Source organism: Haplochromis burtoni, unplaced genomic scaffold, assembly GCF_018398535.1.
Source record: "Haplochromis burtoni strain Fernald_Lab_line unplaced genomic scaffold, NCSU_Asbu1 Contig_343, whole genome shotgun sequence".
Taxonomy (NCBI): Eukaryota; Metazoa; Chordata; class Actinopteri; order Cichliformes; family Cichlidae; genus Haplochromis; species Haplochromis burtoni.
The window spans coordinates 474,436-486,067 of NW_024582704.1; the positions used below are offsets into that span (position 1 = coordinate 474,436).

Here is an 11,632-nt window from a genome sequence, read left to right on the forward strand (position 1 = left end):
GAGCATAACATATATTCCAGTTAAATGTATGTATGCTCCTCAAGCATGCAGTGCAAGCGAGTCAGCTGTAAAACTCAGAAAGAGGCAAAAATCTGACATTTGATCCCACTGAGACAGACTGTGGTCTCTTTAGAGACACTGCACTCATGTGGCTGTGTGCCATGGTGCAGTTTCTGCAGGCTAAGAGGTTTTTCAGACTTTTAGACTTCTTTCTCCCAGGATGGGAAAATCAATTTACGTGCAAATTCAAACACTTGCCATACACATGCTGGGGACTTTCTGTGTTTTGTGATGGGATATAAATATTACATGACCTATTGGGTTGACTCTCATCTGAAATAAGACTTGGTAAAAATGACAAAAGGAAACCTGTTCCGATGATGTGACTTTCAAGGTTGAAAAGGAATTTTGCTGGAACGCTGCGTTACAGTCAACCTTGTCCCTGGGCGGTAAACAATAAATACAAAACCATTTTAACTGTATTATCAGCTTAAAACTACAGCACCCACCAAGCATGAGCCATTAAACAGTTCCCAAGACAGATTGTCTCATAAAAAGATTTATTTTTTTCCAGCCCAAATTTACAAAGGCAAGTTACAGAGTATTGTATAAAAAAGAACCATGGTAATGTACACTTTACACAAACTCCTGAAGGGAGGGAGAAATGAGGAGAGGGGACAGAGATCTGAATTTCTCACACAGAAAGAAAATGAAGACATTGTAAACATCCTTGCAAGCACCAGAAGTGGTACTTTTGGGAAAAGGGGTGTGTGGGAATGGGGTTCGGGTTGGCGGCGGTTTGCGTGACAGTGGGCGGGGTCGGGAAAGGACAAACGAGCGAGTGTCTCTGCATTTTCACAGGAGAATGTTCAACTAGGCACCAATTGAGACAACTGCTGGCCAATAAATATACTCTTCACCATGAAACAAATACAGTCCTGCAAAATACAAGAGCCAAGCACTTTCCAATATGTTGATAGCAAAACATTACTTTTCTGGCTTTTTCATACACTTTAGTATATATGATTTTCACTGGGCTTTGCTTACTACTGAGATAACATTACTACTCTCAGAGAGAGAACAAATGCACTTGTCACAACCATTGTTTGATAAAACTATATGTACTGTATGCAGCCTGCTGGTACTAAAAACCCACTGACTTTTAATGACAACATCACAGCTGCCTAGATTACCCTTACAGATTTAAGTACACGTCAAACACCACCACATTCAGCTTACTCATGTCAGCCATTCTTCTTGAAAATGCGTAAAAAGTCAAAATATATACCGTCCTCGCAAGCCTCCATTAGACGGGGCACTGGCAACTTATTTACTTGGAATGTCCAAGAACCTCAGAATGAAGTGATGCAGTTTGGTAACTGAATAGTGTCTCAACAAGCAGCTAACATCCGACGTCAGAGGGTGTTAGACACAACGCTAACTGGTGGTTTAGGGATTTGACCATGTAGAGTATTTACTGAGAGAAACAGAAACGACAACAATAGGAACATTAAAAGTATAGACCCCCCCCCCCCCAAAAAAAATAGGAAGAAAAAAATCAATAAAATTAAATTTAATGACAACATGGTCAATATTCCACTCAGATTATAATCCTTTAGAGGAACATTAAGACTGCTCATAAGCCACAGCCCACATTGAACCTTTAACAATGCCCTATCCTGAATGAACCAGCACATCAAATCCAGCCTAGAGTGGATAATGTGCCCCTCCCCCAACACAGAGAAACCGAATCCCTCTCAAATCTATGCAAGTAGCATGTGTATAGAATTTCACTTACAACCCCTGAGGTATAAGAGAACTGTACTATAAAACCAAGAGGGAACTCTGGTACAAGAGGACACGTCTGCAAATTAAAAAGAAGAAGAAGAAGAAACAAAGGGGACCACATGTTAAGAGGTTGAAAGGAAAGCAGAGAGCTCATTGGGCAGCTTTGAGCCTCCCGACTCCCGTTTCGCTTTAGTTTACGATGTTCGTGTTGCTCCACATTTTGACTGGCTCACACTTCTGGTTTTGTTTTGTGGAACATCTGATTGGTTCATGCTTGTAAGAGTAACAGCTGGATTTTTTAATAGTTTTCTTCTGTTTAATGTGCTAATAAACTGACCTTCCAGCATAGGCAACAACGTAACAATTAAAACTGCTGTCTGAGGCATCAGACTCATTTGCTCACTTTTAGACTAATCCAAAGCTAGCTGCTAGTTAAAAAAACAAAACAAAAAACCGTGTGTGTGTGTGTATATATACACACAAGCTAAAAAAGAATCTGAGGTGGATGTGTGTTAAGGTGAAGCCACATGAGCAAGCGAAGCACCAAGAGAAATTTTAAGCCTTTTCACACTGGATATTAACTTAAAAATGACATTTGATTTTGTTCCAGTTTGTTGTCACTGCAACGTACAACCACAGAGTTTGAAGACTTCACCTGTGAAACTCTGCCTGATCTCCCCGTCAAGGTCATGTTGTTGTACAGCACTGCAGGGCTTTTAGCATGGCTGCTTTTTATTCATTTCTTTATTTCCTGCTCAGACTTGTGCCCGTGCCGTCTTCACCGATGTGTTAAAATAGTCACCCTTTGACTTGATTTTTATTTTGGGGGAAGTAGAAAAAGCTGCAGGGAGCCAAATCTTCTCAACAAGGGATTGCACTGGGTGCCAGAGCAGGTTATGCTATTTCCACCTCAGCATGTTACAGTCGAACTCCTTACTGAGACAGGAATTCATGGTGTCCTAATGTTAAATGTTGTAAAATCAGAAGCATTGCAGAAAGCAGCCCAGAAGTGCACCAGGGAATGACCTTGAAGGGGAGAGCGGCCAAATTTGAAGAAGTCCCGGAAATAACTTGTGAACTGTTGTTTTTGGAGCTGGAAGACAGCAATTCAGAAGTCTACAATGAATCAACCTGCGCATTGCTCGGTTAGGATGAGTGGAGATGTGAACCAAGTTTAAGGTCAAGCAAAGCCTGTGGGGGAAATAAAGAAGCACACAAGACGTTCAGGAACTCCACAGCAACAGTGACCATCTGAGCGCATAATGGTAAACGCAGCAGTGAAAGCTATTTAACAGTTTTTTAAGCAGTTGCGTGCTGGGATAAATATAAACATTTATGCACATAAAAGTAGGATAAAAGTCTATATTACAGCAGAAAAATACATGGGTGAACTTTCACATTGTTTACAGGAAACAATCAAAACTTGACAAGCTTGAAGAAGCACAATCTTACAGTAAAACAAAAAAAACCAAAAACACCAGAACACACACCAGCAGCCCGATGAGCGTGACGACGGAGCGTCCCGTGAACGGATTGCTCGCTAATGTGGCTTCACTGTTTGAGTGAGTGGCAAAAACGGAGGCGACCCCTTTGCGGTGTGAGGAAAAGATGACGGGACCGATACCAGCATCAGACACATTCGAAGATGAGCGCAATGATATGGAGCAGAAGTGAAGGAAACATGAATAGTGTTTATTCTCCGTTGAGGTGTACGCGGTCCCTTCGCAGAACGTGACGACATCATCCCTGAAACACGACGTGAGGGTTCGAGGAGGATGGGGAAACGATGATGGAAAGTTGAAAACAAAAAAACAAAAACTTCAGTCTCAGGCTCTCAAGTCTCTGATGAAAGCAGCTTCTGCCATATTCCCTCTCCCCACGAAATATAGCCAACAATTTGTCAAGTTAAGGATATACTGTTGTTTCATGGCATACGAGAAGCCAAAGACAGAGTTGAAAACAATTTCAACGTTAAATCATTTTTCTTTTTTTCTTCTTTTCTTTTTAAACAGTCTTTAATTTAGTTTGACCCCTCTTTCCCATCAGCCACCCAACTTCCTAAAATCACCTGCCAATTTCTTTCTGCATGTGACAAAAAAAAAGAAAACAAGAACAAAACAAGAAACAATGCAGTCCAAGGAGAAAAATACAACAACAACAAAAAACAACAACAAAAAGCTGTTCTGGCAGTCCAATAGTCTCTTTTTGCATTGCATTTGTTGACAGTGCAAAGACTAGATAATCAGCGGGTTGGTGTTTCCTCTGCGTGACAGGGCAGAGTGATGGCTTTGAACCTGGGTTATATTATCAGTTCTGGTACAGACCAAGGTTTGGAGAATTTGGGGTCTTTAACGAGAGGAGGGGGAGGGAGAAAAAAAACAACAACAACAGCAACAACAGTCTGCCTTTCCTTGGGACAGAAGAACTAAAAAATATAGATAGAAACACCATTCAACTGATGTCTAAAAGGTAACACCCGGGAGATCTTGTTCTCATGTGATCCAGTCATATGAATCTTTGCAGGGTTGAGGTGTGACGGTCAGGTTTTCCTGTGAAGGATACAAAGAAAAGAATTATTTATTTACACATATTTCAATAAAAAAACAAAAGTGTGTGGAGAAAATACTTTACACGCATCTGTAACTCAGTTCTACTTGAGGTTTTGCTGATCACAAAGGCTGTAATTTGTGGTGCTGTTTAACTCTGGTGCATTATTCATTAGGTATCTTATTTATATAAGTGAGGTGGACAAAATAGTAGAAACACTTATGAGTTAATGTGATACAATTTAACAGTGACTCCATCCTAAAGAAGCTTGATACAAACATTTAACATCAAAACTTTTTGTTAAAACTGTACTTAATTAATGTTAATACAGGCAACGCATTTGCAATGGAAGAACAGAGGCATTTGTCAAATTCACAGTAATTTGACTGAGCTGCCACTAGATGTCAGTGCAGTCTGCAGTGGACTTGTGTCTTGGGCTCATTCAACATCTCTATTATCAACACCATGATCCAGTTGTCCTCAGAGGACCTACTTAGGAATGGATGAGCTGAGAGGCTAAAAGTGCTGCATATTTGACTAGATTGCAACAGAGAAGTGAGGGCTTTGTTTTTTTGTTTTTTTTACAGGTTGCTGCATCTTTCTGGAAGCCATGACATATAAAGCCATGACAAAGAAACATACAGTTTTACTTTTAAATGACATTCTACATCTCTGCACGTACTCCTAACTTGCTGCCTGAGTTTTTTTAAGATGAGCTGCTGTGTGACGCACATTATCTGCCACCTGCATTTGTTTGAAAATGCTGCTCTCGGTAGGCTTGTGTTTTGCCTCCCTGTCGGTTGCTGGTGGTGGGTACAAGGAAGGGGTTGCTGCTTGATGGCTGACAAGCAGTTAAAGTATATTTCCTTCTTATGCTCGTTTTTAGAAGACCCGATGGTCACATGTTTAATTTACTCTAACAGTCTGCTGCATCTGAAAGAAGTGAACATTGTATCTACAGTGAAATGGGATGACTGATTTACCTGTGGCGTAGGACAGGTCATATTGCAGGGGATATCCCAGGTGGTGGTGAGAGGGCATGATCCGCTGGGAGGGTGAGGATCGCGGTCGGTCCACATCTCGCTCCCTCTCCCGATCCCTGTCTCCCGAAGCTCCCCTGTCCTGCTCTCTTTCCCTGTCGTGGGGTGGCTTGTCACCTACTGTGGGCGATTTGCTCTTGTACTGGCTGGTATGCAGATGTAGGTTGTCCAGGGCTTTCGAGTCTGTTGCCGTTTTGGTGACAGTAGGGCTAGCACGAGATTTGTCACTGCCTTCCTCGGTTCCGGCAATTTTACTCCCATATGGGGAAAAGGGATAACCTCCAGGTAGATAAGAACCTGAGAGTGACAAAGAAGATTAGTGATCCACATATTCAGGTTTATATGGAATACAAAATTAAGATAAATACTGTTAAGATTACAATGCAATAGTTACACATTGGTAACTAACCACTTAGTTGCACAGCTCACATATCTCTTCACTAGGGATGGGAATCGAGAACCGGTTTTCATAGAAAACTAGTTCTCAGTAGACCAATTCCTTGGAATTGTTAGTCTGGCTATTCCCTATCGATCCCAGTTATTGGTTCTTGCACTTGCCAAAGCAGAATCAGTGCGGTGATTGCTTTTTGTGCTGGTTTTCCTCTGTGCTTTGTGCGGTCAGCTTTGTTTTTTTACTAAGAGAAAGGTCTTAGAGGTCCATGTTCTCATTGGTGTGTGGGGTTGTAGCCTCAGGTTTATTTTGTTAAATGGTGATTATAAAACGGTGGGTTTCAACTATTTTACAGAGTGACATTAAAGTAATGTAACGGATAGTATAACAAATTACTTTTTCTCTGGGAGTAATTAAGTAATGTAGTGCATTACTTTTAAGAAATAAAATGTAATAATGACTTTGAGTCACGACTCCAACACTGATCACAGCAATGAGGGTAAAAGCTTCAACAAAAACGCACAAACATTTGACCCACAGCATGCAATACATTTGCATGAATGTAATTTTGGTGGCGACTCTAAAAACAGAGCAATGAGAACCCAAAAGACAATCAATAATAGAATCAGAATCGCTAAATTCTTTTCAATTCTCATCCGTATTCTTCACTGACATCCAGGTTGGTATAAAAACACTACTCTTATTTACTCTACATAAAGACTAATATTTGGGCTATTTACATCAGATCCTCCAGGAATGTGTGGATTAACACAAATTCAACCATGCTACTAGTATTTATAAGTGCATGCAATCCTGCAAAATCAAGTGAATGCAATTTTTCCCCACTCTACACCATTTTCAACACATGTAATTTTATTGATAGCCTCTTAGGGAGTAGAATCATTCTTTGACTTAAATCATGTAATTGCCTTGAAAATGACTCCATTGCCATGCTTCATTTCTAACAAACTGTACCAAAGGACTGCAATTATTTCATGAAGTTATTAAATATTACCACAATTACCAGTGAAACAACACAAAAAGTTCTGTTTTTATGATGGAAAAGAAGAAGAATAAACTAATCAGAAACCCTCACAGATTCAGCCAACAATCTTTACATAAACTGCATTATCACAAAGTAAACGAGCAAAAATTCTCATTTTTTCATGCTACATTTCATAATTGCTTGTATTTGGAAGAAATCCAAGGTCATACCTGGGTAATTCTGCATCATGACCGAAGGCATTCCCCTGTATCCAGGGTGGTTGGGGTCATAGCCTTGTCCGTAGGGGTAACCATGCATGTAGGGCATGTAGCCTTGGTGCTGTGCTAGTGGTGATGAGAACTGCATGTGGGGATTAGAACGAGAGTCTTTGCTCATAGCACGATGATCTTCAGAAGTGATTCTGGGATCACTGCTCTCTTTGCTGTCCTCCTTGGGCCCACTTTGACTGTCCTTGGGCCTGGGCCTTTCATCCTTCAATTTACGATCATGTTCCCGGTCTTTCCATCGAGCATGTTGTTGCTGGTGCTCATCTTCTGCTTGAGACTTCTGGCTCTCAGGGTACTGCTAGGGGCAGAAAAGAAGCTCCAAGTCATCTAAAATCACTATCACCATACTAGAGTGGTGCATACCTCACAAAGCATTATCAAAACAGTTTTACAAACATATTGTAGCACTGTTGAACTGGACTGCTACTTACCTGTCTGAACCACATGGCCTGCTCCAGCCCTGCCTGACCTCTGGATTCAAGTGCTTGCTTGGGATCTTCCTTTCCATGGTGACCTCCTTCAGTCAGCTTCATCTTTAGTCCCTCTGGTTGTTGGGACTTTGAGTCCTCCCCCTTTATGGTTCCCACGGATTTGGAGGTCGGCTCAGAGGGGGAATCCCTGGATTTGTTTGGTTGCTGCTGCGCCTTTCCAAGGTCTGACTGACTTGGGGTTTTGGAAAGGCTTGGCGGCATCAGGCTTTTTTGTTTCCACTCATCCTTCATGGAAGATTCTCGCTCTTTCATGGCCACATCTGACTTCTTCTCAGCAGCACGATGCTGCTCAGCCATCTGTCGCTGGCGTTCCTCATACGGTTGCCGGTAGGCTGGGTTGGTGCTCATCAGGTAGGCTTGATCAGGATGGTATGCGTACGGAGGGACGTAAGCATACTGGTTGTAGTACAGAGGCTGCATGTACATGTTAGATCGCTGTTGGATGACTGAGGGTTGCTGCTGCTGTTGTGCAGGAGCAGTGCTGTCAGGTTTGCGATCTTCATGAACCTCAACCTTGACTTTTTCCTCAACTTGATCCTGCTCATCATCCCTTTTAATCTTTACCTGACCTTCGGCAGCTGTTGTACCTGGATTGGGCCCACCAGGACTGGGGTTGACATAATTGGGTGAGTAATAAGTGTCATACCCAGGATAGTAAGGAGAATCTTTGTTGGGTGTCTGATTTGGAAACAGTGCCTTTTTGACACTTTCCCTGATGGCTTGGTCCTCTGTCCTGACTTTAACAGCTTCTAGTTTCCCTTCACCATCTTCACCAGCATCTGAAATGTCTGAATATGCTGGGCTGTTGGTTTTGACTGAAGAGTTGTCAGCACCATTCTGGTTCACTACGTGAAGTGGCGTGAGAGTCTGTGGAATCCCACTACCATCTATTCGACTGGCAACACCAATGGATGGGCTTGGGGCGTTGTCAGAAAAGCTGTAAATCTTGTCAGCTTCAGCCTTTATACTGGCCAAGCGACTTTGATGAGTTTCTGACGAGCCGTTAAGAAGCCCTTCCCCCTTACTCCCCTGATCGCAAGGCTCTGAGTACGGAAGCTTTCCTTCCTCCAGTTTTCCTCCCTTTCCTGGAGGCTTGGGGCTATCAGCTTCCTTTCCACCATCTTTTTTCTTTTTGTCTTTCTTCTTCTTGTCTTTGGAGCTACTGGAGGCAGGATCTCCAATGGCAGGGGGCTTAGGCTGTGTGCCTTTCATTTGGGGACTCTTAGGGATTCCTTGCATCATTTGGGTAAGCCCCGGGGAAGAATTTGGGTTTCCAGGAGGAAAAGAGTAAATCTGCTGGGTTGCTGTTGGGCCAGGGCCAATTGGCCGTGGTGACTTCAAGTTTTTCTTATCTGTTTTTGCACTTGTGTTAGCCTTTTTAGACTTCTCCGATCCTCTCTTATCATCTATACCATCGTTACTAGCCTCATCTGTGAGGCAAGGCCCATCCTCACACCCATCCATCGGTGTACCGCCTGTTTCAGCATCCGTTTCAGCAATTTTCTTTTTACTCTGCTTTGAACCAAACTTGCCAGGAGATGGAGAAGGACTTTGAGCATCAAAGTTCCTGCCTTTTGGAGTGGCTGAACGTGCTGGAGACAGGCATCCTTTCTGAGAGATAGATGCTCCATTACAGTTACCTGGTTCAGGATGGAGAGTTGAGTCCTCCCCATATTCGCTGTCACCATCTAAGTCCAACTTAATGTCATCATCATTGTGAGCGCGGGCTTGGTGGTACTTGAGACCGTTAATGTGCTTGTACTTTTTGTTGCAGTTAGGGTGTGGGCAGTCAATAAGAACAGGGGAAGGGCAGCTACGATCGAGGGGAGGTGGAAGTGGCTCAGTCTTAATAGAAGGGATAGGAAGGCCTGTAGGTCCCACCCCTCCACTGTTGGAATTTGTCCGCATGCGTTTGTTGCCTTTTGTGTCCTCTGAACTGGAATTGGGTTCCATGTCTGAGGTTGGCTTGGTCTTTCGTTTTCCGGCTGAAGAGGGACTGGCCTTGATGTCCTCGGTGTTGCTGTTTGGTGGGGTACGGCGCTCTGATGGTGTCTGACTGCCCCTCCGACCCTTGCTGTTAGAGGCTGCGCGTGTCTTATTATTGGTGGTGCCCTTGCTGTCTGATGAGTTGCTGTTTTCGTTGAGAGGAGTGTTGCTATTCGGTCTCATTCGTTTACCCCGACCGCGACCATTCCTCATCTCCAGATCACTTGTAGGGGATTCACAAAACCTGCAACAGTGTTAAAAGATCGCATTTAGATTTGTATTGTCAAGTGCCAATTATCAACATTATGGTACATAATATAGAGGAAATTTGACTAATGATTTTTGAAAATTAACATTGTGGAAACCTAATAATACTACTTCAATCAATACCTCATTCAACTTTCATTTTATTATTTCACACCATTAAATTACTCTAAATATAATTGGCTTTATGACAAGAACAGCCTGTCAAGAAAAATGACAAATCTCATCAGCGGTGCAGTCAGTTGTTTTCGCTTAATGGAAATCACCCGTGTGTAATTAAGATGTCACAAATGATTTTATGATAAATGCACTTGTATCTGGAAGGCAAACCGCTGTTGCCCTCATTACTAGGAAAAAAGGGTCAGTTTATGGCAACTGTAATGCTCTCTAAGGACTTTGAAAGCAATGGGTTTTAAAGCTTTCTTTTTTGTTCTTATTTAATCTCTCCACAAACAAGCTGTAGGGTTGTGCTTGGCCAGACCAATATTAAAACTATTGTGAGGATGACTTGTTTATATTTTCACCTGCAATGTCATATGCAAGGTTATCTAGTCCCATCGGTAATAACTTTAATGGCACAGACAATAATGGCGGAGAGTTAAAGTTACAATAAACAATGTCACTCATACTAAAATAGATACACTATTGTCCCCCTCTTTTTCCTCTTGTAACATAATAAACTTGATATTTGGTGCTGAACAAGTGAGTAAGCACTTTAAACAAAGCAACATGACATTCCTAATGAAAGACATGTAAGCAACATTGGAAAAGACAGCCATGAACATTCGAGCTGCTTTGGTAATCAAAACACGCAGTCATTCAAATACTTAAAATAGCAGTTTGGCCTTATCTCTCCATAACAGTAATGCAATTATCTTCAGCACGGCAGTGAAGGTTAGCAGTCTGTGACAAAGTCAGACACAGGGCTGGTATGACTCACAGCTTCCCCTGCAAGTCTCTCCAAAACAAATTCAACCTCAGCAGGGGATGTGAATATATCGGTAGACTGACTGGTACTGGAATTTAGACACATTACAAGCCCAAGTTTACATTCAGTCTGTTAAAGGCTTTCTGATTTATTCATGGCTTGTCCCTAATGTGGTTGTGCTGCAAATGCAAGATTATCTCAGTCCAAATGCAGCACAGCAAACAACATGTACTGAGCATTATTGTAATATACTGTGATACATTAGTGTTATACAGCCTCTTCTTGTTTTCCATTAGCATTGGTTTATCCTTGATTTCATTTGATTTTTTTCTGTTGCACTTAACCATGCATTTCAAATATAGATTTATATTTACATTTAGATACAGTGCAGGTGTTTCAAATGAAAGCGAGTGTGCCTGGTACAATCCACACACTGTGTATTTTGCATAACAAAGGCAAATACCCAGAAATTACAACAACACCTCATGCTACCACCCACATAACAGTGATCTAAGAAATTGCAGCCGTTGTGATAAAGAATGTTACAGCGTTGAGGAAAAGCTGTCAGTTCACTGAGTGGATTCTGCAATCTGGCTAATTAGAGTATCTTTGTATCTTCTACTACTGCCTCCTGGGACATCAGCTGTTTGCTAATGAATCCTGTTTCTCCAGGCTCAACGTAAGGACTAACATGTACTCTGTAGGTCCAGTGGCAAGTTGATGCATTAGGTTTTATATCCTCAAGCCTGACTCTGCTACAGCACATTTATATCAAACAGAATATGAAAAGGTTAAGAGGCCGAGCACCAAATGTTGGAGAGTAAATATAATAGTATGCAAACCCTGCTTTCTCTAATAATAATAATAATAATAATAATAATAATAATAATAATAATAATAATAATAATAATAATAATAATAATAA

General features: G+C 41.8%; 1 protein-coding gene across 4 annotated transcripts in view; it reads right to left on the minus strand.

The window, feature by feature from the left end:
- Nucleotides 1-541: 541 nt before the first annotated feature.
- The window catches only part of LOC102306986 (zinc finger protein 609), an 81,734-nt gene continuing 70,643 nt past the window's right edge, over nt 542-11,632 (minus strand). For 3 of the 4 annotated variants that reach the window (XM_005942488.3, XM_014340147.2, XM_005942486.3), the window contains exons 5-8: nt 7,470-9,759; nt 6,982-7,336; nt 5,319-5,672; nt 542-4,337 (exon numbers count right to left, since the gene is read on the minus strand). In XM_005942488.3, the coding sequence (XP_005942550.1) occupies nt 4,294-4,337; nt 5,319-5,672; nt 6,982-7,336; nt 7,470-9,759 (3,043 nt within the window). In that variant the 3' untranslated portion in view covers nt 542-4,293. The remainder of the gene's footprint in view (nt 4,338-5,318; nt 5,673-6,981; nt 7,337-7,469; nt 9,760-11,632) is intronic. The other variant, XM_005942487.3, reaches the window with a different exon arrangement.